Source organism: Rhinatrema bivittatum, chromosome 14 (genome assembly GCF_901001135.1).
Source record: "Rhinatrema bivittatum chromosome 14, aRhiBiv1.1, whole genome shotgun sequence".
NCBI lineage: Eukaryota > Metazoa > Chordata > Amphibia > Gymnophiona > Rhinatrematidae > Rhinatrema > Rhinatrema bivittatum.
The window spans coordinates 33106770-33133044 of NC_042628.1; the positions used below are offsets into that span (position 1 = coordinate 33106770).

The following is a 26275-nucleotide window of genomic DNA, read 5'->3' on the forward strand; positions in this document are numbered from 1 at the left end:
TGTATGGCTGCGCGGTGAGCTTCCTGTGCGATTGCCTTGTTACCTCAGTCTCTTGTAACCAAGCGAGATGTACGTGGAAATGTTTTTTGGTAGAATCTGTAGACTGTCTAGGGAGGTGGGAAGGTGGCTAATTCATCCTGCTATCTACGGAAACACCATTTACAGTAAACAAACTTGCTTTTTTCCCGTCGATAGCAGGGCTGAATTAGCCATGCTGTCTGGGAGTCCCAAGCTCCCGGGTTGTGTCCATATAGTAAGTTTTTATGATTTGAGGACACTACCCTTCAATAAAGATAGACAGTCTTATTCTGTATTTAGGGTGGACAGAACTGCCGAACCCAGAGCTGCATCAGAAGATGTTTGCAGTCTGATACAGTAGTGAAATGTGAAAGTATGAAGAGAAGACCAAGTTGCCGCTTTGCAGATGTCCAGTAGTGGAACTTTTCTTAAATGCGCAACAGATGCTGCTGTTGCTCGTATCTGGTGAGCTTTTGGTTTGTTGCTCAAAACAATAGAACGCTTATTGTAGCAGAATTCAATGCATTGGGATAGCCAACTAGCAATGGTTCTTTTGGAGACAGGCTGGTTTGGATTATTAGAGTTAAAAGAGAGGAACAATTGAGATGTCTTCCTTGAGATTGAGTCCTTTGTTTGAAATAAGCTAACACTCTTTTACAGTCTAAAGAGTGCAGAAGCTTGTCTCGGTCTTTATGATGAGGTTTAGGTTTGAAGATTGGCAATGTAATTGACTGGTTTATGTGGAAAGCCAATACTACTTTAGGAAGGAAAGTAGGATGAGGCCGAAGAGTGACCTTATCATGGTAAAATTCTAAATAAGGAGAATAGTGAACCAAGGCTTGTAGTTCACTTACTCTCCGTGCTGATGTGACTGCCACTAGAAATACCGTTTTCCATGTGAGGTATTTAATGTGGCATGAATCTAATGGCTCGAAAGGAGGCAGCATTAGCTGTTCAAGGTCTATATTGAGATTCCATGGTATTTATTTTATTTATTTATTTATTTATTTAATTTTATATACCGACAGCCGTTTGCACATCGTGCCGGTTTACAAGTAACTTACAACCATAAGATATATAGGCAGAAGCCTTTACAAATAACAGTATGTAACAGGTGGCTTTGACACCGGTGGCCGTAGACGTAGCATGCCCTGCATGAATCTGGAGATCAGCGGATGGTTGGAAATGGGAAGTCCATTATGAGAGTGGTGGAAAGCTGCAATAGCGCTAACATGCACACAAACGGAAGCAAACGCTAGACCAGCAAGGTAGAGTGTATAGAGATACTCTAGACGTTGCATGGCTGTTGACGAGAACGGATCTAGTTGTCGCGGTTTGCACCATTCCGTGTAACAATGCCACTTTCCTGCATAGTTATGTCTGGTTGAAGGTTTCCTGGATGCAATGAGAATTGTCTTCAAGTTGAATTAGCAGACCCAGGTGGCTTAATAAATGCCCTTCAACCTCCAAGCTGTCAGGTGGAGGGAACGATGCATTGGATGAAGGAGGGACCCCCCTTCCTGAGTTAACAGACGTGGATGGTTCTCCAATGGAACTGGTGGGTGAATGGAGAGCCGCATGAGATATGGATACCAGGGCTGCCTTGGCCATGCTGGAGCTATGAGGATCATATCCACTGTATCTCAGATGCATTTCTGAATTGTCCTTGATATTAACAGAATGGGAGGGTAAGCATAGAGCAAGCCCTCTGTCCATGGGATGAGAAAGGCATTCGGAGCGTGACGAAGTTTGCTCGGGTAAATGGAGCAAAATGCTTGTGTTTTGACGGTTGCTCTCTATGGCAAAGAGATCTATTATCGGGTTGCCCCAGCGTTGAAAAATCCTTATTGCTACTTCTGGATTCAAAGACCATTCGTGTAGATGAAATATTCTGCTGAGGCGATCCGCTATGACGTTGTCTAAACCCAGAAGGTAAGTGGCTTGCATTGAAACTTTGTTTGCTATTGCCCATGTCAGTATTTGAAGTGTTTCCCGACAGAATATCCATGAACCTGACCCTCCTTTGTTTATGTAGAACATGGCGACTTGGTTGTCTGTGTATACCATGAGATGCTTGCCCCGAACTTGAGGGGAGAAGGTTTGAAGCGCTTTCCAGACAGCTCGAAGTTCCAAAAGGTTGATCTGTTGTGTGCTCTCTTGAGGAGACCAGAGACCTTGAGCCTTTAGATTGCTCAGATGGGCTCCCCAACCCCTCCTGGATGCATCTGTTGTGAGCATAAGTTGATGGGAAGCTAACCGGAAAGGTGCTCCTGAGGTCAGGTTGTTGGTGTTTTTCCACCATTGAATGTCAATGCGCATTTGAGTCATAAGTTGTATCCTGGTTGAAAGGGGTTGAAAGTATTGAGACCACTGATTCTTTAGTCCCCATTGTAGGTGGCGCATGTGTAGTCTGGTGTATGGAACTACATGGATAGCTGCCGCCATGTGACCCAGTAACTGGAGGACTTGACGTGCCGAAGTATCTGATCGGTTGCATAGACGTTGTGCTAGTGAGGAAAATGGGATTTGCAATAAATCCCCTCTCCCCGTATGGTAGATTGTGCCTTCTTGATCGCATCTCTGGCCCTTTGGAATACTCTCCCTGAATTTTTGAAATTTGCAGACAGTTTAAAGACCTTTAAGTAGTCCCTGAAGACATGGCTATTTACGAAGGCATTTTATTAGCTGTCTATAGGGTGTTTTTATGACCTTTTTAATAACTGGGAACAGGCTAGTTAGATGTTTGTACATTTCTGTTCAAATTTTATATATGTTTATCCTTTGTACACTGCCTATTTAGGAGATTAACAAATTTTAATAAAGATAAAGATTTGCGATAAATCCCGTTTCGGCCGTAACGCACAGCTATTGCAGACATAGTGCGAGGAAAAAAGGTGTATTTATTTCCAGCGTTAAATCACGCGATAGCATGCAATGCTAAACAGCCCTCATTTCCATTTACTCTGCCCAAACTCCTCCTACTTGAATACATCTTTAAAATTTGCATATGCATTTTGTGATGCGATATTTATTGCATGCATTATGGTGTTATCGTGGGCATTAGGGCCAGCCAAATTCCAGCCGGTTATCTTATTAGCTGGCAAGAATTTAGCTGGATAACTGCCCAAATAATAATTTAGTCGGCTACTTCTGAGTTAGCCAGCTAAATGCTTTTGAATATGGATCTCCACATTTCTAAGTTATTAATGTTAATAAAATGTTATTTCCTGTCTCAAAAAGGTATGTGGTAATATGTTTTTGGCCCACAAGGCCCTGAGGATCCTACCAATCCAAAGTTTTAACTTAGCTAAATGCTTTAATAGGTGTCATGTTAAAAAAAAAAAAAAAAAAAAAAAAAGGCATCTCCTCCTCACATTGAATTTTAATATCTTTCCTATACCAGAAACCTACCCATATCCTGTCTTCTAGACCTCACTTCTGTAGATACTAGTTCATTAAAAGGATACTGTTTTCTGTAAGAGCAATTTTTTCTCCATGTTCACCATAAAACTCCAATCCATTCAAACCGATGTAGTATGGATCACCCCAACTAGTAAGAAGTTGAAACTGGAAAATGACTAACATATAATATTAAGGAAAAATGTATTTCTAGTCTGAGCTTTCTTTTTTAAAGCCACTAGTAATGCCAAACAGCAATTACAAAACACATATACAAATGACCTTAAGCAGATGACAAAGTGGTTCAAAAGGATACAGCCACAAGGCATCAAAGGTGATTCGTAGTCCATGCTAGGTTGCCCTATACATGTTAAATCTGTCCTGTAAAAAAATAAAAATAAAGTGTATATATATATACACACATACATACATATACATATATATATACATATACACACACATACATCTAAATATAACTTATATAAAAATATATATACATAGGGTCAGTTTTCAAAGGCAGAATTAGGGTGGAAACCAAAGTTAGGAGTTTAGCACTGATTTTCACAACTAGGCACCTAGAGGCTGATATTCAGTTAAGAAGCGACTTATCTGGCTAAGTGGCAGCAGCTGAAAATTCGGCTGCGATCAGGGTCACCACTTATCTGGGTAGGTACTTATCCTTATCTGGCTAAGTAGTTAGCAGGTTAAGTGGTGGGCAGGATAAGGCATACTGAAAAAGAGCTACTTATCCAGTTAACTTAGTTGTGCTGAGATTCATACTTAGTCTTATCCAAATATCAGCTAACTAGCAACTTTTACTGGGATATTCAGCAGCATAGCCATGCTGCTGAATATCCCTTATAAATTAGCTGAATAAGTCGTATCCAGCTATCTGAACATTGAACCCCTAACTTAGGGACCTAAATCTAGGCAAATGAAGGTTATCCTTAAATTTAGGTCCTTAAGCTTTAGGGTCCTAAATTTATGTGAATTTTCATTTGAAAATTTAAAGGTAGATTTTAAGAGGATGCGCATTTGCCAATGCGTGAACATGGACGTGTTGATTTTATAGCATGCACATGTTATAAAAATCGGCTACCCGCGTGCACATGCATACATGATTTTATATTGATGCACACACGGGATTTTAATAGGTATGCAAGGCGATGTAATAGGCCTATTTCCCAGTTCGCCCCAGTAAAGGAGTGAACTTCCTAAACCCCCTACTTAACTTACCTCCCTTTTACCCTTCTAGCCCCAATCCCTATAACCCTGCTGATTACCCCCACTTTTTTTTTTTTTTTTGATGTAATTACTTTCACACTGTCCATAACAGAAGCAAGTTACACGGCTGTGGGATCCTGGTGTGCGCTAGTATGTGTAACTGACTTCATGGGTGCAGTCCGAGCCTGACCATGCCCCACCCCCACTCTGGTCACACCCTTTTTTCGCCAAACCTTTTTTTTATCCGCGTACCGGGTGATACGTGCGTGGCTTACGGGCCTCTTAAAATCCGCACGGCCCACGCATGTCCCAGTCTTGTGCATATCTCCCAGCTCTGCCATACATAGGGCTTTTAAAATTTTGCTATTTAGGCTCTTAGATGCCTAAATTCAAACTTAAAAAAAGGTGCTTGAGCCTAAATTTAGGGGCTCGTTTTTTGAATATCAGCCTCATATATATGTTATATATAAAATGCAAATAAATACACACATGCACATAAACACACACACATATACATATATATATATATATATATATATATACACACACATATAGAACATGACAGCAGAAAAAGACCATATGACTTACCTAGCCACCCAACTAATTCAGCTTTACGATCCCTACCACAGCCTCAGAATTATAAACATGTTCAAGTCCTATCTGAGGACCTGGCAGCAACTCTGCTTACATGGAGACTGAGGGGGATGTACTGTACAAAGGGCAGCTGATTGAGATGAACTGAAAGGAAGTTTCTATGACTGGAGAGTAGTCATGCATGCAGAGTCCCCAATAAGCGCTGGTCCAGGGATTTATCCCAACTGTCATTAGACCAGGTAGAAAACCCTTTTCCCTTGATAACATAATTGGCTGATGCTCCCCAGCATTTTTTATTTTTGACTTCCTCAATCATCATCAACAAATAAGTACCCCCGATATGGCTATCTTGACGACAGCTGAACTTGAAATATCTTTTCTGACCAAGTTGTATTTATACAGATATCATGTTTAACGAAATAGCGACAGAAGAAAGTGAGGATACTACTGAGGGGTAAAGAAACATGATGGATTCTTCCAACCAGCAGAAAGGAGCATTTCTTCTTGCCATTTACTATGTTAAACAAACAGTGCAGGAGGGAAAATCCCTAGTATGAAATATAAAGGAGGTGAGAGATTAGTTAATTAGAAAGAGTTTTAACAATAAGGGAAAAGGAAATATAAGGGACAATGGGTTCAGGTTAGGATAAGCACAAAGAGGTGAAGCTGGAAGCAGCTTTTTGAGGTGGTTGCACACCTCGGGACTAGAATCTAAAAAATAATTGTGCAGAAATAAAAAAGGGAGTGCAAGAATTTTAAAAAATTAATATGGGAGAGACTAACAGAAGTGGCCTGGGAACAGACTCTAGTAGTGACATTAAAGGAACTATCTACAGAACTGGATTGCAAATGTTTCTGCCAAGGACCCCTTGGGCATTTGACTATATTTCCTGGCCACCTTTTCTTTTTTCTGGGCCTGTCAGACACATACAGATTCATTTTCAAAGGAAGATGTAAATGTAACATTATTGTAATAATTTTCAAAAGCCCATTTACCCTACCCTCAAGTTTTTTTTTTTTTTTTAAATCTTTGCAGCCCTCCATGGAAGATTTCCCCAACCAAAAAGAGCAAAACCCAGTCCTATCACAAGAGCTGAGGCAGAGGGAGAGATGGAAGAGAAAGAGGGAGCTGGATCACTGGAGACAGAGAATACTGAGCGGTGACTCTCCGTCTTAAGTACAGCAGGATAGCAAAGTTTTTCTTCTCTGTCTCCATCTGTTGGTAGGGGAGAAAATTCCAGTTGTCCAGACTGATCTGGGGATAAGGAAAAGTAATTTATGATTGCACTGCTATTGGTGACACAAAATGGGTGTTCCCAGCAACAAAAGAGCTTTTAACAAGGCAATGTAGCTCATTATCTACTTGCTATCTTTTAACTCAAAGTGGTTTACAATAGACTTGGACTTGAAAGGTATGGTGCATCATGGCAAATATTCATCCAATGACCAATAAAAGGTCTTAAAATGTAGCACTATTATGGCGGTACAATGATGCTATTGGGACATCTAGTCTCTCAGAAAATGGAAAATAATGCTACAATACCCTAGATACATTTAATTGTGGGTGTGATAGTTCTGCAAATGGGAGCTGTGGAACTTCTGTTGTAAACATGCATTAAGGTACATTGCCCAACTCTTGCCCTGGTTCTCAGCTGTTAGTCTGGATCCAGCTCAAACAGAACATGCAAGGGATCATAAAATAAAGTCCAATAGGGAAGAATATGCACCACTAGATGTCAATTTAGAGGGAACTGCAATAAATACAGCTCTGTGATCTGAATATCTGAGAATCCTCATGACAGTAAATCATGATAAAAAGATACATTAAAATATATGAACTTCATCTACTATTGTAGTGAATCTTGCAATTCTGGCATGACCACAAAACAGAAAAATATTTGGAATTGGCTGAAGTGTGTGACGTCAGAGCGGACGAAGTTTGGGCCCAAGCTTTTAAGCACTAGAAAGACTAATACAGTCACAGAGCAGAGTACTAAACTCAGAAAAGGTGAAATAGAGAGCAAGAGGGGAGCTGGGGAAGTGATTGAAAGAAAGGGCAGTGGCCGAGTGGAGACTTTAAAGATGGTAAGAATCTGATATGCTCATGAACTTACAGTTTACCTCTTATGTTGCTTCATTTGTTGGGGCTGTAAATAGTCAATAAAGAGAATTTCCTGAGCAAAGTCAAAGTGACAAACTCCTGGTCCTTTGCGAATAAGAAAGCCTTCCAATGGACAGATGCAGTGCCCATCAAGGGAAACGTGGACTACTTTAGCCTATGAAAAGAACACACCACTATTTTAAACAAATGTGCCAACTGCATTGATAAGTCAATTTCTCCTTTCTAAAATGTTTGTATTAGTGATCAACAAAAAGCTGTCTTCATGCTGGATCCAACAATACCACGAAATACTGAAAAATGGAGAACACAGTTTTAATGCAAATTTCACAGGTATCAGTCATATTTTTCACACATTACAAAGACATTCTTTATGTATGTAACATGTATAAATAAATACATGACATCAGGTATTGAAAGCAGTTCCTGGACAAATCCCTTTAATCATCCAGGATATGGATTATTACGGCATCAGATACATTGTGCTGTAAACTGCTTTGGGTTGAATTTTGTTCAAAGAAAGTGGTCTATAAACATAACATACCTACAGTGTTATTTTACCTATTAAATGCTGAAAAATAATTTAAACAAATGAAGCTTCCAAGAATTTTGGGCCATGGTTATAACCCTAACATCAATGAACATGTGGTGATCAGATATTTCAAACAGCCTTATTAGTTTTGATGGCTATTTGGATTATTACAAAGCTTGGTGGTAGAATATGAAAGGGGGGGTGGGGTGGTGGAGGTCTGGGAGTTGGATTAAATATAAAATGTAAGAATCAAAGAAGATGACAATGCTTGGAGTAGCCTACCAGCGGAGGTGATGGAGGCTAGCATTGTAAAGAAATGTAAGCATACCAGGGCCAGATACAGAAGGCAGGGATGGGAGGATTGAGATGATGGCTAAAAGATATGGGGGCTAGGAACTAGTAAGGGAGTTTATAAAAGATTATATACCCAGAGCTGGAGGATCAGAGAGAAAGACAAGTGGGCAGACTGAGTGGGTGGATCGATTAATCCTGGTCTGCCATCATCTACCATGCTATTATGCAGCAATGAAGATGTCTCCCAGTTGCTTCTTAAAACATAAATGCTATTATATGGCATTGATGTCATTTTGCCCTCTAAGTTGCACAGTCACACAGGGGAGCTCCTGACACTGCACATAAGCAGCAAGTAGTGCTCCTAAACTTCCAGTGCTGGACCGATACACTGGAATGAGCTGCACTGGTACTGGTTCATCTGTGCACATCAAGACAGGAGCTACACAAGCTCTCTTCTTTCTGAACCTTCAATGATCTCTCACCCCAGCATGATGTTAGATGGCACTGTGCTGCTAAAGGTGCCCTTTTTAAGATGACGTGTCAAAACATCCTATCTATACTTTCTGAATATTAAATACCCTATGGCATTTTTCTTAACAGTCAGTACGCCAATATGGATGTCGGTAAATGCATTTCCAACACAGTTTATTTACACAATCTGGTACCTACAGAAATTCCTCCAAGAATCTAATCTCAGAAACATTTCTGTGCCATTTTATTTATTTATTTTTGAAAATGTGTATCCTGTACATTTCATAGATGCTCATGGTGGCGCACAAGAATATGTACAGAATTAAAACAAATTAAAGCAAACAAGGGAGAGAGAAAATTCAGGCCTTAAAAGGGGGGCAAAACTTAACTAACTTCATTCCAATGCATCTTTAAAAGCTAGAGTAAAAAAAAAAAAAAAAAGATTTTGAAGTTTTTCAAAAGTAGGAGCATTACACAGCAATTCCGGAACAGAATTATGTACATCCTCTCTTAATTTACTGTAAAAATGCTATACAAATGAAATAAGCGGTCATTTTGAAGAGATAATGTGCCCCTGCTTACCCCTCTATATGTGTCTTCAGGAGATTTGTTGTAATTCCAGAAGCGTAACCCTGCAATATTCTGTGCTTTGTCAAAATTGATTCTGACAGTGTGATCTCCTCCATACACAAAAGGAATAAGCCACATATGGTTATCATCGTTTGTGATGTTTGTTCCATCTATTAACCTTGGAAGACAAAGATTTCAATTACCGAAAAGTCTACAGTTAGCCTCAATTTGGAGCCTTATTCCCAGAAATATTTAAAAAAAAAAAAAAAAAAAAAAAAAAAAAGCGCATAATGAATGGCTTTTCTAGTCACTGAGAATCTAAAGCAGCAATACCAGCAAAAGTAGATTTTGAAAGTTTTGAAAATTGTATGCAACACTATTGGCCCCTTCTGTTAAACAGGTACAATACAGGAAAATTGGCCCTTACCTGCTAATTTTCGTTCCTGAAGTACCACGGATCAGTCCAGAGAAGTGGGCCATGTTCCCTTTCTCTCCTGTGCACCGCGATCTCATGGCTTCTGTTCCTCTGAGGCAGGCCTGGCCACATGGAGACAAGTTGGCATGGACAGCGATTTCCCAGCAGGGGAAAGCTTCAGGCTGCTCGGGGAGCTGGAGGCCGAGAGGATGCGAAAACTGCCCATCACAGCCTCCAGCTCCCCTAGCAGCCTGAAGCTTTCCCCTGCTGGGAAGCAGCGTGATCGCGGTGCGCGGGAGAGGAGGGAACACGGCCCCCTTGTCTGGACTGATCTGTGGAACGAACAGGAACTATGTTTGAGTAACTATACTTTACAAGACCTTTTGTATGTAATTTGGATGTTTTGATCTTTAACTAGGCTGACCCTGACCAGCTATTAGAAGGCGCATAGTATGAGTGAGTTAAGCCTTTCCCCAGGATATTCAGGACCATTCTACTGCCTCTATTACTTTTAGTCCAATAAAAAAGGTCAACAAAGCAGCAGTAGATGGGACCGTTTTTTGGACTAACTTAACAGAGTTGTGACTAGCTTTGGAGAGTTCTGCATTGCAACCCACACAGACCTAACAAAGGAAGCACAGTTCTGGAAAGGCAGTCACAGCTGTTTTTAGCCCAGTAGAAAAGTATCACCTATAACTTGTCTGTTGACCTTTATTTCTACCTAGCACAGGTAGATTAACAAGGCAATCCCACTACTGTTACTGCAAAAAAAAAATAAATTTCTAAAATGCATTATGTTAAACTATATAACCTAGTCTCTTGCACCCTCCTTCAAAATACTTATTCTCTCCACCTGTTTACTTGACCTATTTCAAAGCTATATAAATTCTACCTATTCTGTGGTCTCCAATATTGGAGAGTATACAATATTACATGAATATTTTGATAACTTGGGACTTGATTTATTAAGGCTTTTTCCCATTCTGTGTGTATGGAACAAAAGCTTAGTAAATTAAGCCCTTAATCACTTGAATGCCTATGAGCTTGGGGAGGGTAATTTTCAAATATCCTACATAACTTATGCCATATATATATATATATATATATATGTACAAATTACAGTTTTCAAAGGACTTAGGTGCATAAGTCTACTTTGAAAAATTTCCCACCAAATCTACCTTGTGTGTGCACAAAAATTTCCTGAAAATTTACAGGCATACAATTTTACAAAATATATGTCCAAACCCCTCCCAAGGAACACCTTTAGCCAGTCTGGATAAACTTACACCCCAACATGACATACACATGTAAGTCTACTTGTATATCAGGTGGGCAGCTTTGTAAAAGGCCATGTCTGCATGTAAAACAGGTAAAGCACAGTTTTACTTACAGAAGTCCCTTAGCAAAATTACCCCCATAATGTTTTGAAGGTAATTTTCACAAGGACTTCTGTGGGTAAAACAATGTTTTACCTGTAGGGGCCGATGTAAAACCTGCAGTCGGATGTGGGTTAAATAGGTGTAAATCTACCCCTTAATGCAATAGGGGGAATAGCGTCTATTTAACGCGCGTCCGATGCGGAGTGAATGAGATAGCACTCATCACATGCAAATGCATGTGAATGAGGCTATAACTCATTCACTCCAAATGCAAAAAAAATAAAATGTGCGACTTATCGCTGAGATAATAACGCCTGCCCGGAGCAGGCGTTAATAGCTGAGCGCATGTTAAAAAGTACAGAAAAGCAGTTTTTTCTGGTTTTCTGTACTTCAGTAAAAAAACCAAAACAAAACAAAAAATACCTCGGCAGACCGCCGAGTTATGAAGACAGACGCCGGTAAACTCGGCATCAGTTTTCATAACAGACGGCCGGTTATGAAAACCATACAGAGTTTACCAGCATCGGTCTTCATAACCGGCAGCCACCGCGGGGTCACGTTAGCAAGGAGGCGTTAAGGTCGCCCAAGCGACCCTAGCACCTCCTTGCTAGCGCGACCCCCTAATTTGCCTATTGCATGGCGCCCCCCTTGTGGGCGCCATGCGTGCGTTAAGAAAGAGGGCGCTGAAAAGTCAGTGCCCGCTTTCCGCGAAAATTATTGCATCGGCCCTTAAGACAGCTTAAGCCTTCACCATAGGTTAAAGAGAGGAAATTTTCAGGGGTGAAGAGTATTTAATGGAATGTCTGTCCATCCCAAAAAGGGCAAGTCTTTGTCTAAAATATATATAAGTGTTTCCATTAAGCACTGGAGGAGGTCATCGGCCAAGAAGAGCAAGTGAGAGGCAGTGAGGTGCTCCAGTTTCCTGGAGAGGGAGGAAAGATTTCCTTCCTCTGCTTTTGGGAGGATTGCGTGGGTTCTCCTTGTCTGCGGTGTTTCAAGACTGGAGAAGGTGCCAGCTGCAGCCGTTTTCTGGAGGGTGAGTTAGCCCACTGTGAAGAGAGACTCATTCAGGAGGCCAACTGGTACAAAAATGCCATCTACGATGGGGAAGAGATGGAGTTCTGCTTTCAGACCCGGTTCTGGGGATTTATGGCTCTGCTGCAAGACAAACCGTGTGCCGCAGCTGTTTGCAGTGTGATCTGATTTAAAACTTAAATTAACCTTTTTGTGTGTGAGACTCTTACAGATGGCACTTCTCGTCTACTGTTTTCTGGAAAGAAGTTGCAACAATCAAGAGGGGGTTTTCTCTCTTCTTTTTCCCTCATCCTTGTTTACAGGAGAATTCATCTTTTTTCTGAGCAGAACTATAAAGTTTTGGGGGTTTTCCCCACAAGCAACCTAAAACTTTTTTTTTTTTTTTTACTTTTTTCTGCCTCATGTGAAGTCATATGAGCTACATAATTTCTTTTCTAGTGTCTGTGTGTGTGTGTGCCTTTTGATTAAATAAAGAAGACCAGGGAGCTAGGTAATAGTTTTTTCTACTGTTTGAGTCTGCACCTTTGATTAAGAAATAAAAGCCAGAAAAAGGTAGGTAGTTTGCTTTGAAAAGGTATTACAGAAGGGTGACTGACTTGTAGGTGTGAAGTTGTTACACAGGAACAACAGCAGAGGGTCATTGGCAAGCAGTTCTGGTTACTGCATCTCAAGAAAGATATAGTTGCATTGGAAAAGGTACCGAGAAGGGCAACCAAAATGATAAAGGGAATAGAACGGCTCCCCTATGAGGAAAGGTAAAGACGTTGATTCTGTTCCCTATTTTACCTTAGAAAATGCTTCTGAAAACTGCCCTTATAATACATTTGGAAGATTGCTGGTATATATGCTGGTATATATGTTGGTCAGTGCTTTCTGCTATTGAGTGTGTGCACTTTGCAAAGTGTGCATGCTTGCACATTTTTTTTGCAAAGTACCTGCTGCTTAGGAAATCACAGCTGCAGAGCCAGAGGGAGGCAGTGGAATGGGCAGGCTGCCAGGCAGAAGATGCCCGCTCACTAACAAGTAGTGAAGACTGAGGAAGAGTTTTGGGGGATGAAGGGTGGGGGTAGCAGGGCAGTGCTCAGGTCATCTAAGGAGTAAACGAGTACTAAGATAGGGCCGAGCAAGGCTGGGGGGAAAGTGCTTGGATCAGGTTGCCTCCTCCCAAAGTTCAAGGGGTTTCCACTAGTACTATATTCCGTAATATTTTTGCACAAAGGTTTATAGAAACTTCTCAAATGACCTTTAAACACATATAGCTTACATACACAAGTGAAACTAAGAAAAAGTCATTATTTTGTTACGTACTTGTCTAAAGTCCTGGAATCATTACTGTACTCTGGCAAATCGTTCAAGTCTCTGGGAGATGCAGAAATCATATCTAAGCTAATTGGTAAAGCCTGGCCATCCATTCCTACAACTTCTAGTCCTGTCAGTCCAAGATAGTGGGGATCTCCCCATGATAACGTGAAATTGAGCTGAAGACCTAGAAATGAAACCAATAAAGAGACAACCAGATCAGTGCAGGATAATAAAAACATCAAGGATGTAATGTTTGTGAAAAACATTTCAGGAAAGCCTGCAGCTAATATTACAAAGAGCTACCATTAGGAGGCCTATTCTGACAGGGAGCTTCCTACTCCAACAAGCTTCTATTTCAATTGCTGAAAAAGGTAACAAACAAAAGCATTAGGATGAGAATATCAGCTTTGTAATGTAAAAGCATATCTACTTGAAAACATCCAGTTAAATAAATGGCTGCAAACCATATCATGTCCTTGACTTTATTCTACCCCACATTAACAGAGGTCACAAACCAATCCTGAAATGAATGAATACAATGTTTATTTCACTCGTCTGTTACAAAGCAGTAATACAAAACTCTTTAACACAAATTCTTATATCCATCATATGTAGAGCAAATATTCAATATCGCAGCACCCACAAACATAATATTCTTGCCCTAACAAACTCACACCTATTATATAATATAAAAACTCACTCACAATCATAATCACATACATACACATTCATACCGAATACATTACATACAAAAATATAACCAACATTTAAAATCAAATGTGTATGTTAATAAATTAGCTGCCTCAAAATCAATTGAGATGTCCCAGTTCCAATATATTTTATATCCAATTGACTACCTCAAAATCAATTAAAGTATACACTAGTCAATAGACTTTAACCCTACCCAATTGAAACATATCCCAGTTCCACTAACTTCTATATCAAATTCTTCAATGACTTTTATGCTCTGCCCAACAAGGGCCCTCATTTCACCCAAAAGTGCTTCTTCAGGTGCTATTCTACCCAAAAAGGGTTCTTCAGAGACTGTTCACAAACTTTTCACCCCGATCGATTTCTCAAGGGCAACCATATACCGGTAGTTCAGCTTGTGACAATTCACACTGCAAAAAAAATAATAAACTACAAAAAGTTAGAACACATACCTAGTTTACCTTGACCACAAATATCAACAAAATTTTATGCTAAGGAAACTACCTTGCTTATACAATTAAAAGGTGCAGCCATTGAATGCCAGTCACAAATATAATACCGAACTTCTCAAATTCTCAGAGTTCAGCCTCACTGAAATCTTCCCAACATCAGCATCTCTAGGATAACAAAATATATGTCTATAGCAATATACATTTTAATAGTACCAACTACCATATTACTCATATCAATTCTTAACAAAATTCACATATATATACCTCCAGTGTACGACTACCATGTATACTTCATTCTTTCAAAAAACTGCCAATCAAAATCGCTCTACAAAAAAGCCAAAAGAACAAATAAAAAAAATATCTATGATTCCACTTCTCCCTCAATTTCCGATCTGAGCTCTGAAAGTAACTTACCCAAAAATGCTACGTTAACCATGCCTTAACAGTTTTCAAGGAACAGACAGACCAAACATATACACTCCATGTCCGAGATGAACACAGTCGACCATCAAAACATTCCTGACTGCGGCCATGTTTAAAAACCTTCAGCCAGCCAATCACAAATCGGGTCCACACCTCAAGCTGAAAACCCTCCAATCAAATCTGCTCTATTTCACAAAAACCTTTATTCACATCTCAGCTCACCACAGCACACCTGAACAGGGTCATCAAACCAGTATTTTAATAATATGCCTCCCATTCAATATCCTTGTTCAACCCCCAAGGGGATACTGTGTTCCACTTGAAATAAACTGTTGTTCCAGCCGCCTTAAATACTGCACATTATCACTACCATTATCGCATTGTGCTTGACACATAACGAAAAATCTAAGGTCCTCAACCGAATGTGCACATGCCTTCCAATGCTCTACACAAGGGGCATTCCATCTTTACCTGTCCTCAACCGACTTTTGTGTTTTTTATTCTTAGATGGATCTCTCTCTTAGTATGACAGATGTATATAAGATAGCATGGACATAAAATTCCATAAACAACCCAGATCATTGGACACATGTAATGTCCTTTAAGTATGAAGGGGCTTCTAATTTGTGGATGATTAAATGAATGAATATTCAGAACATTACAACATACCGAACATCCCACACATTTAAATTGTCCTCTATCATTCTGGGTCATCTCTCCTCTAACCAATGTATATGTTAATAAATTCCTTAAATTCTTTCCCTTTTTCATTGCAAATATGGGATGTTCAGAGAGGCAAAATAATTAACTCAAAATAGGCCAATGTTTTAAAATAACTTATTTAATCAAAACAGCTCTGGATGAATAAGGGATACTACATACAGCATTCCTTTTTGTTGGTTTGACATACACAGAGGTATAAAGCTGATCCTTATTTTTACATACTGTCAAGTCCAAAAAGGAGAGATGACTTGTACTCTATTGCATAGTGAATTTCAAAGAATTTAGTTAACTGTTCAAGATTACCAGACCAGATCCAAAATAAGTCTATATATCTCTTGCAAAGATTAATGCATTTAAATGATAAGGATGAATATATATGTTTCTCTTCAAACATCGAGACAGATAGACATGCCACTGATGGTGCAAGGGGGGGGAGGGAACCCATAGGAATTCCTTGTATTTGTTTGTAAAGCTTACCCTGAAAAATAAAATAGAAATGCATAATAACTATTTCAGCCATCCGCATAATGAAACCCTTCCTCTGTTTTGAAAAATACAATACACCCAACATCTGATGAATAATATCAAGAACCCTTGACTGGAGGATATTGGTATACAATGCTGCAATATCAGCGATTACCAAAAACCAGAATGAATCAACTCGAGAAATGGAATTCAATTGATTAATAAAATCCATAGAGTCTCATACATATGAAGTAATCTTCTGTACCAAAGTTTGAAGTAATATATCAATGAATTTAGCTAATGGCTCAAAAAAAGACCCAATTCCAGATACGATGGGTCCCAAATATATATATAAGGTGTAGAGAAAGATAAAGTCCTTTGTCCAGGATGTTCCTAATCTACACCTGTAAATTACATCCAGGATCCTCAAAAATTCTTTCATAATATTGGGGGTCCTCTAGTTGTCAATAAGCTTCCCTTTCATATTGTGTCTTGTCCAATAGGACTATAGCTCCACACTTATCCGCAGGTCTAACTATAATAGACTCATCATTCCTTAAAGACCCTATGGACTGAACTTCATTCTACGTTAGAATTATAGAGGGAACATCTTAAATATAATTTAATTGAGATAAATCTTGCAGAACTAAAGATTCAAAAGCCAACACTAAGAGGCTCGAGGGTTCAATTGGCATCCAACCCTTGGACCTATACAATGATTTAGTGCCCTGATCGTGATTGGATGGATCAAAATAATCAATTAGATGAATTTTCCTAAACATTTTTTTTAAACTCGACCAGAGTATAAAATGGGTCATATTTGCTATTGGGGATGAAAGATAATCCCTTATTCAACAATGAAGTAATATTAGCTGACAAATATTTCGATGACAAATTGACCACAATGTTTTCATCATTTTCCCTTACCCCTCTCCTCAGCTATTCATGATTCATTTATGAAAATTATATGGTTCCCGATATATAGGGGTCTTTTTTAACCGATGGTTTAACTCTCTCTTGAATTTCTGCCACAATTTTGCGCTATGAGCCCCCTCATCTCCCCACTATTAATTACCTCTTCACTTCTACTACTATGTTCAGGAATATTAAACATCAGTTTCCTAGATTTATCTCTCTGTGATGATCACAAAAAAATCCCCCTTCAATCTATATCTTCCTTTTCTATTTTTCTACATCCATGGATATATGTAGCCAGCACTGTAATCTTTTTCATCTCTATAACATTTGTTAAGTTTAACTTTCTTAGTCTCAGTTCTAAATACATCAAGCTGCTTCTGACATTCTGATAACTAGGCTTCAAACACTTCCTTTGGAAAAGTTGATTGTAATACTAATGAATCCTTCTCAATTTTTACCTTAATATCGTCTATATGAACTTTAATAGTGGAAATGATTATTAGCATGAGATCATACGCACATTTACTTAAAACAGTGTTCCAACGCGAGACAAATTCCTCATCACCAGCAAACAATGAAGGTTCTTTTATAATTCAAAGGCCTCCAGGAATTTGCTTCACATGGTAATATTCAGCCAACGTGGCTGCATGTAATTCCATTCGAATCCGGCAGGCCGCATATGATCGGGCTTCGCAGGCTCCCGGTGCAGCTTTAAAAAACTGCTTCCAGCTGACAAAGACGTGCCTTCCCCCCCCGGGAGGCACGCAGAACATAACCCGTTGTGCGAAATGCGCGCATCCCTGCAGGTCCAGCAGGCCGCACCACGCAGCATTGCGGCCAGGCTGGAGCGTGAAATTGGGAAAGAAAAATCAAGTCACAGCGGCAGGGGGGACTCAGCACAGAGGAGGAAAAGAAGATGCAAAACCGGCTGTTTTTTTTTTTTTTTTTTCAAACCTGAAAACAAACTTCTATCAGCGCGGGTTCTGTCCCCTATGAGGAGAGTGAGCTGGGCTCCACAGTATCTCCTCAGTGCCGCCGGGAGCTGTAGCGGGATTCTCTACCCCTGGCTCCACTAGCCTCAATACCAGGGGGGATGGTCCCCTCAGGACCTGCCCGACTCCCTGGGAGGCTTCATCACAGACACTATGGTTATCTTCTCTTTTTTTTTTTTTTTTTTAAAGAGATAGTACCATGTAAGTAACTATCCCAAGCTAACCCCAACTAAACCCCCCCCCCCCCTTTTTTTTTTTTTTTTTTTTTTTAAAGAACTAAGACTAACTACAGACTGCAGTATTTTGCACCTCTACCATCTGCTGGAGACAGAAATACTGACAGACTGTGGGTGACACCTAGGGGTATAGGGCAGAGTACATCAAAACTTCTCTGTCTCCATCTGCTGGTGGGGAGGCAAAACCCAAGAGTCTGGACTGATCCTGGTATGTACAGGGAATAATATAAACCCAGATAGAATGTCAGCTGCAGCTTGGTCAGAGAAGCTATACATATCATCCGTCTCAAAAATATTTAAAACAAGAGTACACTGGAGTACAAAAAATGTATGCTCCTCATTAGGTCACCCTGCACAGTACAACACTAAGGAGAATAATGTCTCCCCTGTATCAATACATACTACCCCACATTAAGAGGTCACAAACCAATCCCCAAATGAATGAATACAATTGTTTATTTCACATGACTGTTACAAAGCAATAATACAAAACTCTTAAAGACAAATTCTTATATCTACCATATATAACTCCTCGCTGATCTCGGTCTAACGCACTATATCTACGCGGACGATGTCCAAATACTCATCCCCATCACTGAATTCTTACCTAAAGCTCTTAAGACCTGGGACATCTGCCTCACCTCCATCAACCGCCTCCTAACTAACCTCAACCTTGCCCTAAACACTACAAAAACAGAGCTACTTCTCATATCCCCAGACCACCACAACCTCCTTCCCTCTGATCAGTCCTCTCCCTTTCCCCAGTACATCAGGGACTTAGGTGTCATCCTTGACAGCCACCTGAACCTAAAAAAAATGTAACACCACCACAAAAGACTGCTACTACAAACTGCAGGTCCTCAAGAAACTAAGACCCCTCCCTCCATCACCATGAATTCCGAACTGTCCTCCAAGCCACTATATTTATCAAGATTGACTATTGCAACACCTTACTCTTAGGCCTTCCCGCAATTTTCATAAAACCTCTCCAAATGCTGCAAAACGCAGCTGCTAGAATCCTCACCAACTCCCGCAGAATAGATCATATCACGCCAATCCTCAGAGATCTCCACTGGCTTCCGATCCCCTCCAGAATTCTCCACAAGACCCTCACAATTATCCACAAAACGCTACACAACCAGAGTATTCATTGGCTTAATGACTCTGCACTATCACACATCCAACAGACCCACCAGAGCGTGCTATAAAGGATCCCTGGCTATACCCTCTCACAACACATCTCCACAAAAGAACGTGCTTTTTCCATAGCGGGACCTATACTATGGAACTCCATGCCTCCAGAACTAGGCCAAGAACACTGCACAAAAACCTAAAAAAAACCCCAAAAACTAAAAACTTGGCTATTTAAATGGGCCTATACATAACAGCACCCCCGCCTATTTTTCTCCCTAAAGCATTCTCTCCCCACCCCTCCTCAAAAAGCATCATCTCCCCCTCCCAAAAAGCATCCTCTCCCCCTTCCCCTCCCCCACCTCAAACGAACCTTGAAGCCTAATCTAGTTAACATTCAGTTAATTCTGAATTTAGTTTAATACAGGATCTTATAAATAATTAATCTCTTCTACTCGCCCTTCTCTAGTCCACTTGACCCTTTCACTTCCTCTCCTCTCCCAACTTGTTCCTTCATCTCCCTGTTACATGTAACTTTATTTTTCTTTTCCTAAATCTTGTTTAATTAACCCAGTTATTTGTAAACCAATGTGATATGCATATGAATGTTGGTATATAAAAGATTTCAAATAAATAAATAAAAATAAATAAAATAAATATATAGCAAATTTTCAATATCATAGCACCCACAAACATAATATTCTTACCCTAACAAACCCACATCTATTATATAATATAAAAACTCACACTCACAATCACATACATAAACATTCATACCCCATACATTACATACTAAAACATATATCCAACATTTAAAATCAAATGTGTGCGTATGCTGATAAATTTGCTGCCTCAAAATCAATTGAGAAATGTCCTAGCTCCAATAAATGTTATATCCAATTGACCACCTCGTGATCAATTAAAGTATATTCTTACAGAAACGTGGATAGGAGAGGTTGGCATCATCACCCTTGCTCAACAGGATGCTTAACTTAAATTGACCTCTGACCACACTAAGCATGTTCAGGGTCTGAGCCAACAGACTCGGGCCACACCAAGCGTGTTCAGAGTCGCAACACATCTCTGTGAAAAAAAGGAAAAAAAAAATAAATCTGAGCAGAGTTCAAAAAATGGCTCTCAATCATATGCAATTTCTCCCTCTTCTAGAGGTAAGAAAGCCAATTCCCCATCAGAATCCTCCAATGTCTCATGATCCACACCCCCTTTAACATTACCAGGGATAGCCTCCCTGTGGCATTTGCCCGCCATGTCTGACAAATAGGATGCCCGAGCATGTGATCCCTGCAAAGTAGATTGCTTTGCCTTTGCTGGGCACCCCTACAGAAAGGTCTGCAGGCCCTGGAAACATTCCATCCAGGAGGAGGAGGATAGATCTATACCGGAGCCCATAGGCCCAAACTTGTTCTCTTCAACCTCTCTCGATTAAGTTTCTGCCCTCGGGAACAAGGGAGGAGAAGAACTCACCATTGCCTTGCCTCCCACTCTATTCCCCTCCATAGGCCGCGGGGATTATTCCAACATGGACAAAAACTGTAGTAGTCAAATCACTTTGAGCTTCTAAACAGCACTGACACAAATGGAGAGAAAGTGAAGACTGAACTTTTATCAGATGGCAAGCCTCACAGATAGCAAGGCACTCAGACCTGTTTGTCCCTGGCGCCTAGCTCTCCTGAACTTTGCCTCTAGGCAGCCTCCTGTGCACACACTAATGCCACCCAGGCATACCCCTCCAGGATGTGCATAAATATGTGCTCAAGACTAGGTCGCGGTCGTACGCTCACAAGTACATGGGTAAATACGCACTCGTATAGGCCATGGTTCTACGCGCACAAGTTCTGCGCAAATAAATACACGTTCAAGCTTAGGCTGCAGTCATGCGCTCAAATACCCACGCAAATACGCGCTCCAGTCTATGTCGCAGCCTTTCATGCATAAGTAGCTATGCAAATACGCGCTCAAGTACCTGCATAAATATGAGCTCAAGTCTAGGTCGCAGACATACGCGCTTAAATCTAGGCCCTGTCTTACTTATGCACACAGGTCCCTGCGCATGCAACCGCCACTCTGCAAGAAAACATGTACATGCCTGTGCATGCAGGAAAAGAACTGCTGCCATGACCTACCACACGGCTAAGCAAAGCCTGCCTGCACCTTCAGCACATTTACGCCCAGATCCGTTTAACATCCTGTTACGATTCCTCCTGTAGCTGCGCCACAGGAGGCATCTCACCTTTTCTGGAGGCCGCTCTGAAGCCAGGGCCTCGCCTGAGCAATTGTCCAGATCCTGCTCCACAGCCTGGGAGGCCTTCAGTGTTGTTCGGGGCCTACTCGAGGCCTGTTCCACTGCAGCCTGGATGCTCTGGTGTGGGCCACGCCCTTCTAAGGAGCGGGCCCGCGGCTCCTTTCCACTCTTATGGAGCTAGCGAGGGGCGGACCATCTGGACTCCTTCCAGGGATTTGCCTGCTTCTGGGCTATAAAAGCCTTGCTCCAGCACTCATGTTTTGCCTTGCATTGGAGTTACACCTCTCCGGATATCTCCTCTTCCAGCGCTCCATCAGGCCTCAGTATTTGCTTCAGCTTGGTGTCCGGGTCTTGCACGCCCTGATGTTTCATGATGTTCCTTGGTGTTTGTTCCTGACCCTGATGTTTTAACCTGCTTTAGACTGCCGGTGTGCAGTAGCCTGCTGTAGACTGCCGGTGTGCAGTACATTTCCCTGGACTGTTTTGTGCAGCATTTCCTTTCCTGCACTGGTTCCGCTCCCGCGGATGAGGGACAGGGTGGTCTGTGACCAGACCAATCGTACTGGCTGTGTAGGGCGCCCTGAGGGACAGTGCCTACGTCACCCTTCCTATTTGTTTTAGAGTCTACGTCTACAGTACCTTGCTTTAGAGTCTACGTCTACAGTCTATGGTTCCCAAGTCTTCGTCTATTGTTTTTGAACTTTCGTCTGCCCACGCCCTGAGTCCGGCCTGCTGCCTCTTGCCATCCCAGCGGCAGGTCCGAAAGGGCCAGGAACGGTCGGAGGACTGTTCATCACCAACACTCCACATGTTGGTTCTAGAGGCATGCAGGTCCGGCTGGGGGTCGGGCCCAGGCCTCACCTACCCTTGGTGCGGGATCGTGCCAGGGGCCCAAGGGCACACTTTCTCTAATGGGGATCACTTTCCTAGCGCTCCCCGGTAACACATCTGGCACCGAAAATCATCAGCCTGAAGAGCTTCTCATTAGTATAGGCCTCTTGACTGGCCAAGAATCCATGGAGACTTGGGCCAAGAGCCAGCATCTTGCTAAACACGCTTTACGCCTAAGCAAATTAAAACTGGCAGGAGACCTCTACCAGAGATTCCTCCTCAGTGCAAGTGCTTCTTTGCACCTCTGCCGGACAGCAACATTCGAAGGGGGATTCTCCTGCCTCTCCTGCCGACGCTGCTAGGGAATTGAAAATGGCTGCTGTTTCCACGCTGATGGGGAAAGCCTCAGCGCTAGACCTCATCACCTGCAAGGCTTGTTCTACCGGTGTGGTCATGCTCAATGCAGACACCCCCACCGAATGCCATGCCGCTTTTGCCACATGCTGTTCTTCCCTGCACCTGCGGCTCCACCAGCACCTCAACGGCAAACAGGGGAATAGTTCCTCAGCGCCACGGAGCCAACACCTGGTCTCCTCCGCAGGCAGAGAAGCTGCTGAAAATCTCATCACTGAATTCCCTGAGCTGCTAAGGTAGCTTTCCCCCCGGAACCCCACTGCTGCACAGATTCCTTGTTCTCTCTCTCTCTTTTTTTTTTTTTTTTTTTACACTCTGAGAACAAATAAAGATACATATAAAACAATACTTTACTTTGGTGCAGAGGTTCAGGTTCCAGAAGCACAGGCCGCTTGGTAGATCAGAAAAGGGCCAGACCACTGGCAATATCCATCTCATTTCGTCAAACCTTAGCAACCCAGCCCAGGAAAAATGGTATAAAAAGGATACTTCCCTGTTCCACTGGGCTTGCAGTACAGAATTGCCAGCAGGTTCCACTGCTGTCTTGTGGGGAATGAGGGATCTAGACCACCAGATGTCCACCCCACGGAGTTCTGGCCCGAGCTATCACAAGGGTCACCAACTCCTTGGCTAGTCCATCTCAAACCAGGGGGAATGGCTCCATCAGGACCTCACAATCCTCTGGGAGGAACCAGAAATTTTGTCTTTTAATCTTTTTTTTTTCTCTCTCTCTCTCTGGACTGCAGGTTTTACACCATCTACTATCTGCTGGAGACAGAGAAATACTGAGGGAATACAGATAGCACACTGGGTTATGTACAGTGTCAATGAAACTTTCTCTGTCTCCATCTGCTGGCAGGGAGGCAAAACCCAGGAGTCTGGACTGATCTGGGTATGTACAGGGAACCACAAATTTAAACTAAATCCCTCAAAATGTGAACTGTTTTGGTTCAGCTGCTGAGGACAACTGGAGAAATTACTTACCTGATAATTTCATTTTCCTTAGTGTAGACAGATGGACTCAGGACCAATGGGTATAGTGTACTCCTGATAGCAGATTGGAGACCGAGTCAGATTTCAAAGCTGATGTCTGCCTACAAATACCCATGCAGGAAGCTTAGCTCTTCAGTATTCTCCTGAAAAAGCAATTGTGGATATATGTGTGCTCTAATAACTTGATTAAAATGGTAAACTTGATTAACTTGATTAACCAGGACTGGTTCATCTGATTTCCAATTGGCGACCACCAGTGCACTCAACCAGATAATGCCGACACCCAGCAACTATGGGTGTCTTAAACTAGGGGTAATCCTTGGCTTACCTGTGCTCGTCTTGTTCTCGGGGCTTGTCACCAGAGGTTCTCTGATTCCAGGGCAGCTGTGGGTGGGGTGCTGAGTCCATCTGTCTACACTAAGGAAAACGAAATTATCAGGTAAGTAATTTCTCCATTTCCTAGCGTGTAGCCAGATGGATTCAGGACTAATGGGATGTACAAAAACTAGTCCCTAACCAGGCGGGAGGCTGCCCGTGGCCCACTTAGTACTGCCCTTGCAGAGGTTGTGTCCTCCCGAGACTGGACATCCAGGCTGTAGAACCTGGAGAAGGTGTGTATGGAGGACCACGTCGCCTCCCGACAGATCTCTGCGGGCGACAGCATCTTGGTTTCTGCCCAGGACACTGCCTGGGCTCTTGTTGAATGGGCCTTGACTTGCAGAGATGGAGGCTTCCCTGCCTCTACATAGGCCACCTTGAAAAAACTTCTTTGATCCAGTGGGCTATGGTTGCCCGCGAGGCCGCTTCTCCTTGTTTCTTTCCGTTGTGAAGGATGAATAGGTAGTCCGTCTTTCACACAGACTCCGATCTTTCCAAGTATCAGACTAGGAGTCTGCTTACGTTTAGATGGCGAAGGAGGCGAGAGCCTTCAGAGTCCTTATGTTCGTCCAGAGACGGCAAAGAGATGGTTTGGTTTAGATGAAATTGAGAAACCACTTTCGGTAGAAAGGAGGGACACTGCATAGCTGTATGACTCCCGGTGTGAACCTGAGGAACGGTTCCCAACAGGATAGTGCATGAAGCTCAGAGATGCAACGGGATGAACATATTGCCACTAGGAATGCAGTCTTCAAGGTCAGAAGCCATAGTGACAGACCGCGTGTTGGTCTGAAGGACGTTCCCGCTAGGAAGTCAGTACTAGATTGATATTCCATAGGGGTACTGGCCACTTTAGTGGTGGTCTGATGATTGACCCCTCTCAGGAAGTGGGAAACATCTGGATGAGTTGATAGATTGGTGCCGTCCACTTTGGCTCTGAAGCAGGCCAGCTCGGCCACCTGAACCTTGAGGGACAACCCCTTCAAGCTGTCCTGCAGAAATTCCAGAATCATGGGAATTTTGACTGCGGAAGGATCTCGTGGTCTTCATACCAGGTCTCAAATACTCTCCATATTCGTACGTAGGCTAGAGAGGTGGAGAACTTGCGTGCTTGAAGCAAGGTGTCAATCACTGCCTTAGAGTATCTGCTTTTATTCAGGCGAGTCCTCTCAAGGACCAGACTGTAAGAGAGAATCAAGTCAGGTCTTCATGGAGGATCGGTCCTTGGTGGAGAAGGTCCCTGTGTGGAGGTAGAACAGGGGGTTCCCCGCAAGAAGTCTTCGCATGTCTGCATACCATGGCCTTCTTGGCCAGTCCGGAGCCACTAAAAGTACTAGTCCCCTGTAGTGTTCTATCTTGCGGATGATCCTGCCCAGTAGTGGCCAAGGGGAAAGGCATACAGCAGGTCTTCCTGTGGCCAGGCCTGGACAAGGGCGTCGATTCCCTGGGATTGTGGTTCTAGTCTGCAGCTGAAGAACTTGGGAACTTGAACGTTGGACCGGGTTGCCAGTAGATCCATGGCTGGGGTTTCCCCAGCAGTTTACTATCAACTGAAGCTCATGCACTTCTCTTGTTCATGCCCCCCATGTATTCACTGTTACCTGTTTATCTCAAATTAACTCACCATTTATTTTTAGCTATTTTATAACTTTATTCACGTTAATGGAAGAGTTATTGTTGTCTACTTTATATTTATATTGTTATATTTTTTTTTCAGTTTATTTTTATACTTATTAATTATGTTCTTATGTTCAGAATCACTGTTTAATGTAACGCCTTATCCGCGACAGTTTTTGTTCTATGGAAACAGACCTGATTTGATATTTATATCGAGAATGTCGGTATATAAAAATCCTAAATAAATAAATAACTGGAAGGCTGTGGTCGACAGCGTCCATTCCCTTGGGTCTAGGCTCTCTCTGCTGAGGTAGTCTGCCGAGATGTCTTTTCCTGTGATGTAGAATGCTCAGATCCCTTGTAGGTTTGTTTCTGC

General features: G+C 42.0%; 1 protein-coding gene across 7 annotated transcripts in view; it reads right to left on the reverse strand.

Annotated features, from left to right (window-relative positions):
- KIAA0556 (KIAA0556 ortholog) overlaps nucleotides 1–26275 on the reverse strand; it is a 152106-nt gene that overhangs the window by 30462 nt on the left and 95369 nt on the right. For 5 of the 7 annotated variants that reach the window (XM_029576639.1, XM_029576635.1, XM_029576641.1 and 2 more), the window contains 5 exons: nucleotides 13359–13536; nucleotides 9234–9399; nucleotides 7357–7511; nucleotides 3734–3798; nucleotides 3486–3596 (listed from right to left, as the gene is read on the reverse strand). In XM_029576639.1, the coding sequence (XP_029432499.1) occupies nucleotides 3486–3596; nucleotides 3734–3798; nucleotides 7357–7511; nucleotides 9234–9399; nucleotides 13359–13536 (675 nt within the window). Of the gene's footprint in view, nucleotides 1–3485; nucleotides 3597–3733; nucleotides 3799–7349; nucleotides 7512–9233; nucleotides 9400–13358; nucleotides 13537–26275 lie in introns of those variants that run through there. The other 2 variants (XR_003852620.1, XM_029576637.1) reach the window with 2 other exon arrangements.